At 39.4% G+C, this 12,405-nt stretch overlaps 2 protein-coding genes across 5 annotated transcripts in view; one reads left to right on the top strand and one right to left on the bottom strand.

The window, feature by feature from the left end:
- The window catches only part of LOC143031084 (uncharacterized), a 434,563-nt gene that overhangs the window by 318,186 nt on the left and 103,972 nt on the right, over nt 1–12,405 (bottom strand). The gene's annotated exons all lie outside the window — the stretch shown is intronic.
- Frmd5 (FERM domain containing) overlaps nt 1–12,405 on the top strand; it is a 133,497-nt gene that overhangs the window by 31,702 nt on the left and 89,390 nt on the right. For all 4 annotated transcript variants that reach the window (XM_076194493.1, XM_076194492.1, XM_076194494.1 and 1 more), the window contains exon 2: nt 1,851–1,955. In XM_076194493.1, coding sequence (XP_076050608.1) covers nt 1,851–1,955 — 105 coding nt within the window. The remainder of the gene's footprint in view (nt 1–1,850; nt 1,956–12,405) is intronic.

Raw genomic sequence — 12,405 nt, forward strand, 5'->3', positions numbered from 1 at the left:
AATGAGTGCATAGAGGGATTAGGAAGAAATGTCAATGTAGTTGTATTGGGAGACCTAAATGCTAGGGTAGGAAATAAACCAATTGACGGAGTGATTGGGAATTATGGAGTTCCCGGTAAAAATTGTAGTGGACAATTGATGGTGGAGATGTGTCTTGAAAGAGAGTTGATAGCAAATACAGTGTTTAAGAAGAAAGTCAAGCATAAGTACACATGGGAGAGGGTGGTGGATGGAAGGGTGGCAGATAGAGCGTTAATGGACTATATAGTGGTGACCAGGAGTATGGTAGGAAGAGTTAAGGATGTACATGTTCTAAGGGGAGAGAGTGGGGGAATATCAGATCATTTCCTGGTGGAAGGTAAATTGAGAGTGGAGAATAGGTGGAGAAAGAGGAAAAGGGCAGAAGGTAGGGAGGTACTTAGAGTGAACTGCTTAATGAGGAAAAAAGGAGAATGAGTATAAGAAGAAGTTGAGAGAAGAGTGGGAGAGAGTAAAGGATAGAGTAGAACTAGGAGTGGAGGAGGAATGGTGATGGTTCAAGGAGGGAGTCATAAGGTGTGCAAAGATGGCGTGTGGAACAAGGAGGGTGGGAGGAAATAGAAGGAAGGGTAGTGAGTGGTGGGATGAGGAAGCAAAGAAGGGTGTAAAAGAGAAGAAGCAGGCATTCATAGATTGGCTACAAATTAGGACGAGGGAATCGTATGAGAAGTACAAAGTAAAGAGAAAGGAAGTTAAGCATAAGATAAATTGGAAATGGGGAGTCTATATATTTCAGCTGCTAACTGCAGTCCTTTTCAGTAGTATGGAGTAAGAGGAGGGTAACTTTAAATAGCACACTTACAAAATGAGGAACGGGGGAAGGAACATAGACCCCCCCCCCCCGGCTTCGCTCTTTGTAAGTGTGTGATATTTAAAGACAGTACCTCCTACTATGTACTACTGAAGAGGACTGCAATTAGCAGTTAAAATATGTAGACTCCCCCATTTCCAATTTTTTCATCTCTAACTGGTACTAGTTGTGATTTATAGATATGTACTATATTTTTTATCAGTGATGATATTTGTTTACATGTTTTTTTATGGGATCTGCCAGGAAAAAGTGCTACTTGGAATGGGAGGCTTATTATTTTGGTTATTTTTGGTGGGAATAACCAGCATGTCTATCTTTGTGGACAAACTGACTTGACCCTAAATGTCCAATCTATTCTGGTTTAACCCATTAAACTCCGATGACAAGATGTCTTGTCATTTGGTCAAATAAAACAAAAAATCATAAAACACCAAAATGTTTGATCAAACACCAGAAAAATATGACGTCAGTCCTCGCTTCGCTGCGAGCGAAGAGAGGATTGACGTCATATTTTTCTGGTGTTTGATCAAACATTTTGGTGTTTTATGATTTTTTGTTTTATTTGACCAAATGACAAGACATCTTGTCATCGGAGTTTAATGGCTTAACCTAATCTGATCTAACCCAACCTGACCTCACCCAACCTAATCTGATCTAACTCAACCTGACCTCACCCAACCTAACCTGACCTAACCTAACCTAACCTAGCATAACCTGACCTAGCCTAAAGTTTCCTAAACTAACCTAACTCACCCTGACCCAATCTGACCGAACCTAACCTAGCCTAACATCTCAAAGCCTAATATAATCTAACTTAACCTAATTCAACCTAACCTAACCTAACCTGACCTAACATAACATAAGAATGAAAGAGTCTGCAAGTGACCATAAGGCCTATACAAGGTACTTCCGTGTCTATAACCCCATTCGTAAAGTTATGTAACCTTCTCTTAAACATAATCTAAACTAATAATAACCTCCACTCTCTCTAACCATACAGAGTTACCACAAAGGACGTTACCTGAAAGAACTGGTGTGCGGAAAGCTGAACCTGGTGGAGACGGACTACTTTGGCCTTCGTTATGTCGACCAAAACAAACAGAGGGTGAGTGAGTGAGTGGTGCACCAGATACCCCTACCCCTGGCCCCTAGGTAACCGCCGACGGCCACATGACCAAGGTGACCAGATTTCTCGAGTGGGGATATGGTAGACAGTGGCTAAAATTATCCTATATTGCAAAAAAAAAAAATTGTTTTTATTAGTACATTTAATTGGTTTATCTTGTTCTTAATATAGTATTATTTTATGGGAAAATATGCTAAATTTAGCATAATTATGGTAAATCTGGGCACTCAGGGAAGTAGTGTTGTTGTTGTCTAGCGGTTGTTAGTGTGGGGCATACAGTGTGGAATCATGAAGTGCTGTGTGTCTTCTGTGTGGCAGTGGGGTTGCCGTCTGTATACTGTAATTAGGTAAACACGTGCACACACACACACACACACACACTCGGTGGCGTAGTTGGTAGAGCGCTGAACTGCCACCATAGTGGCCCGCAGTTCTTGGTTCGAATCCTGCCCAGGGCCGAAATTATTTCGGTACCGCTGCGCTTCGGGTCGTTACTCTGACTCTCGTGGGCGGGGAGTTGGGTGTGTGTGTGTGTGCAAGGTCATAGCATTACCCATAGATCGGACCTACGAGCTCTGAGCTCTCTTCCAGGAGGGAAATAGCTGTCGATCACGAGTCCAACACGTGATCCAAAAGACCAAGTGAATACACAGTGGGCTATGGTGTGAACCGTGCATTGCACTAGTGTAGGTTCGAGTCCTGACCACGTACTGATCTTGAGAAACACACACACACACACACGTTGGAACAAGTTAGATGAGAAAGTGGTGTGTGCAAAAACAATACATGAATTTAAAAATAGTTTAGATAAAATGAGATATGAAGACGGGACACCACGAGCATAGCTCCCCTTCCCGTAAAATACAACTAGGTAAATACACACACACACACACACACACACACACACACACACACACACACACACACACACACACCTCTCATGGCGCTGTGGTTAGAACTCTGGCCTGCCACTACGGAGGTCCGGGTTCGACTCTCGCCCGGGGCTGAAATAATATCAGTATCGCAGCGCTGAGGGGTGTTACTCCAACTCTCGTGGGCGGGGAGTTGGGGGTGTGTGTGTGTGTGCAAGGTCATAGCATTACCCATAGATCGGATCTACGAGCTCTGAGCTCTCTTCCAGGAGGGAAATAGCTGTCGATCACGAGTCCAACACGTGATCCAAAGACCAAGTGAAATAGAATACACACACACACACACCTGATAAGACCAAGATTGGAATATGCAGCAACGATATGGTCACCAAGTACAAAAAAATGTATAAAAAAACTTGAAAGAATACAAAGAGCAATTACAAAACTGGCACCAACACTCTCAAAACTATCATATGAAGAGAGACTAGAAATACTTGAACTGCAGACACTAGAGCAAAGAAGAGAGAGAGGAGATTTGATAGCTATGTACAGAATCATGAAAGGCATAGAAATTACTGATAGAGAGAATCTGATAAAATGGGATGACAGAAATACAAGAGGACACGGAAAGAAAATAAAAAAAGACAGCTATAGAAGAGACTTGAAAAAGAACAGCTTTCCTCACAGAGTAATAAACAGTTGGAACAAGTTAGATGAGAAAGTGGTGTGTGCAAAAACAATACATGAATTTGAAAATAGTTTAGATAAAATGAGATATGAAGACGGGATCCCACGAGCATAGCTCCCCTTCCCGTAAAATACAACTAGGTAAATACACACACACACACACACACACACAGTGGGCTATGGTGTGAACCATGCATTGCACCAGTGGTTCGAGTCCTGACCACATACTGAACTTGAGAAACACACACACACACACACTTTAACGAACGGACGGCATAGACGACGTTCTGAAGAAAATTGAAGTTTCGTGGATCCCAAAGCAAAGAGAAGTGCCTATTGTATTTGCAGGGTGGGGGGAAATTGCTCGTGGGGTAGTGGGAAAGTAGGGAAAGAGGAGAAGGGGAGGGATTGCTGGGGGAAATGGAAGGAAATGAGGAAGGAGAAGACTTGGCCCAGGCAGACAGGCGAAAGGTAAACAAACGGCCCCCCGACCAGCTGAGTGACGATGAAATGTCTAATAAAAATGTAAAGATTAGAAGTATAGATAAGAGCAATACAGTAGAAAGTGATGAGAACATTTTCCAGGGATTTAAAGAGGGTGGGGGGACACAAACCCCCCTCCCCCCGACTGACAAGACTAGAAGAGAAGGTCGATAAGATGATCGAGGACTTGGAGCGTAGGTTCGGTCATGTTAACAACATTGTACAGAGGGTTGAAAAATTGGAAGAACTAGAGAAGGCGAACAAAAACTTAACCAAAGAAATAGAAGACCTAAAAAGACAGTTAAAAGAAGTAAAAAGGGAGAATGAAGAGTTAAAGATGAATAATAAAGAAAACAGGGATGGAAGGCAATTCAAGAAAACAGTAAAGTTGCATTTACTGACATAATTAAACAGCAAATGAGAGAACAAACTGAAGACTCAGTTATTAAAGTGATGAGACAGAAGGAGAATATAGTAAGAGACTTAGCTGATAAAAAGAAATGTATAATTATATTAGGAATGGAAGAGAAACATAACCCAGATAGAACCTCAAGAACCAATGAGGAAAATGAAAAAGTAAGTAGTTTACTAAAATTAGTTCAGGAAGATGAACCAGAAATTATGAAAGAAATTGAGGAAAAATTCAGGCTCGGAAAGTATAGTACAGATAAGACCAGACCAATTAAGATTAAATTCAGGTCACAAACGACGGCAGAGAATATCTTATCCAAAACAGGGAAACTAGCAACAAGTGAACAATATAAAAAGGTATGGATAAAAAGGGAAATGAATAAAGAGGAAAGAGAGGAAGAAAAGCAGAAAAGACTTGAAGCTAAGAAAAAAACGAGAGCAGAACGGAGTCAGAGAAAGAGATATTCTATTGGAGAGTAGTGAATATGAAACTAAGGCAGTTCGACATACAAGAGAAAAACAAAAGGGAAACAGAGAACACAATGGAAGTGACAGAAAACTAAGAGTGTCTTACACAAATATAGATGGATTAATAACAGGATTGAATGAGCTGAATGATTATTTGAAAGAAAAAGAACTGGACATAATGGGAATTGTAGAAACAAAATTAAAAGGCCCACTACCACCCAACAGTGTAGGACATAATGCATATAATTATTGGATTAAAAACAGAGAGAAAAAGCAAGGGGGTGGAGTTATGTTCCTGACTAAGAAGGATATAAACGTGAGGGGTGTCATATATGGAAAGAATACAGTAGAGATGATTATGATCGAAGTGGAAGACAGAGATAAGAAGAGCAGAAAGTTTGTGATAAATTATGTGCCTCCGAAAACAGCCTCGTGGGAAGAGAGTGAACATAAAAGTATGTTAGAGGACACAAAGATAACATTAAATAAGATAATGGAAGATGGAGGAAGAATAGTTATGATGGGCGACTATAATTGCAAAGAAATCTGCTGGGAAGAGATGACAGTAAAGGGTGGAGACGGCTCATGGGGAAACGCTCTACTTGAGATGGTTACTGACCATACAATGACACAATGGATACAGGAGAACACTAGGTATAGAAATGAAGAAGAGCCATCGAGACTAGACTTAATAATTACATCTGAACCTAGAATAGTGGACAAGATTGAATATAAAACACCAATAAGTAAAAGTGACCACATATTGATTGAACTGGAACTTAATGAAGAAAAATATATGAAAAGAAATGAGTAGTATAGAAAAGGAAGAATGATGTATGAAAAAACAAACTTTGATAAAATAAGAGAATTCTTTCAACAAGAAAACTGGGAAGAAATATACAAAGAAGAAACAACAGTGGAAGAGAAATGGAATATTTTGACAAAAATTTACAAAAAAGGAGTGGAAAAGTATGTCCCAAGACAAAAACAAAAAAAAAGAATATGTAAAATGCTGGTACAACAAAAGTTGTAGGGAGTTAAAAGACAAAAGAGACAAAGCCTGGACCAGATGGAAAAAAGACAGAAGACCTGAAAAATGGAAAATATATACCGGTTATAGAAATGAATATGTACAAACGTGCAGAGAGGAAAAGAGAAAATATGAAAAAGATGTCATAGAAAAGTGTAAAGATCAACCAAAACTATTCTACAGATTTGTAAACAATAAACTGAAAAACAAACAAGACTTGGAGAAATTAAGACAAGGGGGAGTTGAATACACTGAGGAAATGGAAATGGCAGAAATTATTAACAAACATTTTAAATCAGTGTTTACAAGGGAGAACATACAACCTGAAGAGATTGAATGGAAAGAGAAAGTCCCCCCTATGGAAGAAATAGAAGTAACAAAGAATGAAATATTGACACACTTGAGTAATCTTGATGTCAGAAAATCGCATGGACCAGATGATATAGCAAACTGGATTCTGAAAGAGTGCAGGAATGAACTGGCAGACAAAATACATAGCATACTAAACAGTTCCTTGAAAGAAGGAAAAGTTCCAGAAGATTGGAAAAAAGCAAAAATAGTACCTATATATAAAGGAGGAAATAAAGAAGAACCTACAAACTATAGACCAGTCTCTCTAACAAGTACAATAGCAAAAATTTGTGAAAGAATTATCAAAAGTAGATGGGTAAAATATTTAGAAAAAAACAAAGTGTTAAATCCAAGGCAATTTGGATTCAGACAAGGACGATCATGCATCACCAATTTAATATGTTTCTATTCAAGACTAATAGATATAATACAAGAAAGAGATGGATGGGCGGACTGTGCATTTCTAGACCTAAAGAAAGCGTTTGACAAAGTACCACATAAGAAGTTGCTTAAAAAATTAGAAACTGAAGGAGGAATACAGGGAAAACTACTAAATTGGATGGAAGACTTTTTGCAAGAAAGAAAAATGAGAGTAGTGATAAGAGACCAGCACTCAAAATGGGATAAAGTAATAAGCGGTGTTCCACAGGGAACAGTACTGGCCCCAATAATGTTTGCTATATATATTAATGATATGGATGAAGGAATTGAAAGCTATATGAGCTTCTTTGCAGATGATGCAAAACTACTAAAAAGAGTGAAAACAGAAAAAGATTGTGAATCACTACAGAGAGATCTATATAAAGTACAGGAATGGAGTAGGAAGTGGGAGATGGTGTTCAATACAAAAAAGTGTAGTATAATGGAATTTGGAAAAAGCAAAAACAGAATAACAGGATCATATAATTTGGGAGAAGAAGGAATAAAAAAAGTAGAAAATGAGAAGGACCTGGGAGTCATTGTTATGAATAATATGTCACCTGAGAAACATATAAATAAGATTTTTGGAGAAACTTATAATTTAATAAGAACAATCAAAGTTGCATTTACATACCTGGATGAAGAAATGGTGAAGAAAATCCTAATCACCCTGATAAGACCAAGATTGGAATATGCAGCAACGATATGGTCACCAAGTACAAAAAAATGTATAAAAAAACTTGAAAGAATACAAAGAGCAATTACAAAACTGGCACCAACACTCTCAAAACTATCATATGAAGAGAGACTAGAAAAACTTGAACTACAGACACTAGAGCAAAGAAGAGAGAGAGGAGATTTGATAGCTATTTACAGAATCATGAAAGGCATGGAAATTACTGATAGAGAAAATCTGATAAAATGGGATGACAGAAATACAAGAGGACACGGAAAGAAAATAAAAAAAGACAACTATAGAAGAGATTTGAAAAAGAACAGCTTTCCTCACAGAGTAATAGACAGTTGGAACAAGTTAGATGAGAAAGTGGTGTGTGCAAAAACAATACATGAATCTAAAAATAGTTTAGATAAAATGAGATATGAAGACGGGACCCCACGAGCATAGCTCCCCTTCCCGTAAAATACAACTAGGTAAATACACACACACACACACACACATAATATATACATATATATATATATATATATATATAATTATTTTTTAGGGGGGTCGGGGGATGTTGAACATCTTGTCAGAGCTGGGCGCATTCCTCTGTGCGTTCCTAGGTGCGTTCCGCTTTAGTTTGGCCGTGGTTAGCGCTCCCAAACTATTAAAGCAATATAGGTGCCGGTATAGTATGTGGTCTGCTTTTTTTTTTATAATTTCTAATAGTATTTGGTCTGCCGGTCTGAACCTGTCTCTTAAACTTTAATAGTCTGGGAGCGCAAACGGCGGCCAAACTAAAGCGGAAGGCACCGAGGAACGCGCCCAGCTCTGCATCTCGTTGTAGGGAAGAAGAAGGAAATGTTGACTATGCTAGCGTTCTCGTCGAACTCCGGCTAAAGGATCCTCTTCAGCGGAGTAATGACAACTGGAGAGAGGAAAGTCTGTGAAGCTTTGAATGACCTCTTTTTCGCTTTCTTTTTTTTTCTCTTGTTTGGACTCTCTATCGTCTCCTCTCATTTCTCTCTTTTATCTCTCTCCCTTGCTTTCTCTTACCTCCCTCTCTCCCTCCCTCCCTCCCTCCCTCCCTCCCTCTCCCTTGCTTTCTCTCACCTCCCTCCCTCTCCTATTCTCTCTTTCTCTTTTTCAGGCAGATTGAAAGACTTAAAGCTACAATATCTCCGGGTCCAGACGATTTTTTTTTCCAAGAATGCTTAGGGATTGTAAATTTGAAATCTGCGACCAGTTAACTGAAATATTCAATAAATCGGTAGTCACTGGTTTTGTGCCAACTGCTTGGAGGCAGGCAAACGTTTTTACTGTTTTTAAGAAGGGAGATAGATCGTCTATATGCAACTACAGGCCAATCAGTTTGACATCGGTTATAGGAAAAATGCTTGAATCAATAATAGTAAATAGACTCGGAGAACACATCGAAGGACAGAATTTAATTCGTGATTCACAGCATGGTTTCCCCAAGGGTAAGTCATGTGTGACTAATCTTCTATCCTTTTACACTAAAGTATATAAGGCGTCAGATAACAATGGAAATTACGATGTTATTTACCTTGACTTTAGCAAAGCGTTCGACAAGGTGCCACACTAGAGACTACTAAATAAAATCAAAGCCCATGGCATAGGAGGAAAAGTGTTAGAATGGATTAGAGCTTGGATTAGTAACAGAAAACAGCGGGTCACCATAAATGGAATAAAATCTAGGTGGGGCAATGTTACTAGCGGGGTCCCCCAGGGCTCGGTTTTGAGTCCCTTGTTGTTCATTATGTACATAAACGACTTAGACGATGGGATAAATAGTGATGCTAGTAAGTTTGCGGACGACACTAAAATGGGACGCCTAATTAGGTCAGGAGACGACGCAGAGATTCTGCAGGATGATCTTAATAAATTGTTAACATGGTCGGTGAAATGGCAAATGAACTTCAATATCTCTTAAGTGTAGCGTGTTAAACGTAGGGCTACACAACCCCGAAAATAGGTACATCTTAGATAACACGTTTTTAGACAAATCTGAGTGCGAGAGAGACTTGGGAGTTCTGGTGAGTCCGGAACTTAAAACCAGGAAGCAGTGCATCAGCGCCAGAAATAAAGCTAACAGAGCATTAGGTTTCATTGCTAGGACGGTAACGAATAGAAGTGCAGAGGTAATTATTAAACTCTATTTAGCGATAGTTAGACCCATCCTTGACTATGCGGTACAGTTTTGGTCTCCGTCCTACAGAATGGACATAAATTCATTGGAATCAGTACAGAGAAGAATTACCAAAATGATACATGGACTCAGAAATTTGCTTTACGAAGAGAGGCTTAAGCACCTTAACTTACACTCTCTGGAAAGACGCAGAGTGCGGGGTGATCTAATAGAAGTGTTCAAGTGGATCAAAGGTTATAACAAGGGTGATACAAACAAGGTCATCATAGTAAAACAACAGGGCAGGACTCGCAGTAATGGGTATAAACTGGACAAATTTAGATTTAAGAAGGAAATAGGCAAGAATTGGTTTACTAATAGGGTGGTCGATGAATGGAATAAACTTAGTAACCATGTAGTAAGCGCTGAAACTATCAGTTGTTTTAAAAAACGATTATACAACTTTATGGATGGGGATGACAGGTTGATGATGGATGCGGAGCTGCCTAGTGTAGGCTTTATGGTCTCTTGCAGTCTCCTTCATTCTTATGTTCTTATGTACTCCTCTATTTCTCTCTCATTCCTGTTTAAATCTTTATCTCTCCCTGTCTCTCTCTCTTTCTCTCTCTCCCTCATCATCTTATATTAGCCAGAACAACATCTGCAAAGAGCATCACCGCTCACTCTTTGTAAAAAGAGAGAGAGAGGGGCGCCCTTTGTGGTTGAAGAGTTCCTCATTGTCACGAAATCTGTTCCTCTTTGTAATAAGAATCCTTTGTAGTAGTGCCTCTCTTTGTCGCCAGGAGGAGGAGGAGGAGGATGCAGTTGTATGTAACAAATAAAAGTTTTTGTAGCAGTTGATTTGATTTTGTTTTTGTTCATTTGTTGTTGTTGTGGCCCATTCCATTCCAACACTCCATCACTCCCTCCCTCACTCCCTCCTTCACTCCAACTCTCACTCTTATTCTTCTTTCCCTTCCTTGCCCTTCCCCTGCCCCCTCTTCCTTCTCCCCTTCCCCTTCCTCTCTCCTTCTTCTCCCTCTCTTCTTCCCTCTCTCCTTCCCCTTCCCTCTCTTCATCCCCTTCCCTCTCTTCATCCCCTCTCCTTCCCCTCCTTCCTTCTCTCCTTCCCATTGCCCTCCTTCCCTTCCTTCTCTCCTCCTCCCCCTCTCCTTTCCCTTCCTCCTTCCCTCTCTCCTTCCCCTTCCCTCTGTTCTTCCCCTCTCCTCTACTTCCCCCGTCTCCTCTTTCCTATTTCTCCCGCCCCCTCTCCCTCGCCTCCTTCCTCTTCTCTTCTCCCTCCTCCCCTCCCCATTACTCCTCTCTCCTCTATTCCTCCCTTCTCCTTCCTCCTTCTTCCTCCTTCTCCTTCTCCCTCCTCCGTCCTCCTCCTCCTTCTCCCTCCTCCGTCCTCCTCCTCCCTCCTCCGTCCTCCTCCTCCCTTCTTCTTCCTCCTTCTCTCTCCTCTATTTTACTTCTCCCTTTCCTCCTTTGCTTCGTTTCTCCTCCTTCTTCCTCCCCTCCCTCCTCCCTTCCCCGCCTTACTTCCCACCTCCTCACTCTTTCTTCCCCTTCCTTCCCCTCCCTCCTCATTCCTTCTTCCCCTCCTCCCTTCCTCCTTCCTCCTCCCTTTTCGCCCTCCCTCCCCTCCCACGTTTGTCAAAACTGCAAAGGACTCAACCACAAGAAGTGTTCCTTGGGCACCAAACAATCTGAAATCTAAAAGAAAACGAAAGACAAAAAAAATGTCTCAGGATGGATGATAAAAATAACTTATATATATAATAAAGAAAATAAAGCAAACAAAAATAACAGGTCTTGTGAAAGAAAACGTCATGCATAGTATCAATAAAAGACGGGAACCTCGTATGGGTGACTTTAAGAAGCTTATAGAAAACGTCTTGTAATAGAAAATGTGAGTGGCTTTAATTTGTTTATACGCGATTATTCATTGTAGATTTTCGCTATGTTATGATTTATCTAGGAAATTATATTTAGCTAAAATTAAACGCTCGTTGTCATTGGTTCGTGCAAACTGAATAACAAAAGAAAACGGAAATATAAACAAATACGTATCAACGTAACAATAAGGAAAGACTACATTTTCGTGTTTGTTTTTTCTCTATTTACATTTATCAATTTATTTACTTATTTATTTGTTCGTAAGAAAGTAAATATTACATTTCTAATATTTTTCTAAATCGAAGCGTTGACTAGATGTTTAAGAAATCCCGTTTTATCAATGAAGTGAGAATAACGAAAATAAAGTAGCAAAAAAAAAAATAATAATAGGCCTCTTAAGATGGCACAAATGAATAAAGTAATAATTATAAAAATAAGGAGAAAATATATACACAAATAACATTTTAATTCTAACCAAATACTAGGTTAGTCACATTTAGTGAAAATAACGAGATCATTATTATAACCACGGTAATATAAAGATGAAAATACTTATGAAAATATTAAAATAACATGTACACGAATATTATTAATATTATTATCAGTTAAAATAAATTATGAAAGAAATATGAAGATGAAAATTCAAAATATGATAATATAAGAACAATATGGGATTTATGTTGATAATGACCTAATTGTAAGGCCTCTGGTAAGTTATCACACTGGGCTATTTTTCCTCCGACATCCTACCTCCAACCTAAATTTAAACAACTAGAATATGATTTCGCTCACAGAAACCTAGACTCTCTAAGAACAATTAAACAGTACATCTAACAGTTGTCTAGTTTTACAATATCTTAGTTAATCGAAGTCGTTTTTGCCCAGTGTGATAACCCTTGGCTTCTCGTAGGATGGCGACATAGAGCGTAGGATCCCTAGTCCCATCACTACGTCGCACTTGAGGCGGGTAGGATTCAGAAGAAGTAATCCTA

This window comes from Oratosquilla oratoria, chromosome 12 (genome assembly GCF_046742065.1).
Source record: "Oratosquilla oratoria isolate Oo_2021 chromosome 12, ASM4674206v1, whole genome shotgun sequence".
Lineage (NCBI taxonomy): Eukaryota > Metazoa > Arthropoda > Malacostraca > Stomatopoda > Squillidae > Oratosquilla > Oratosquilla oratoria.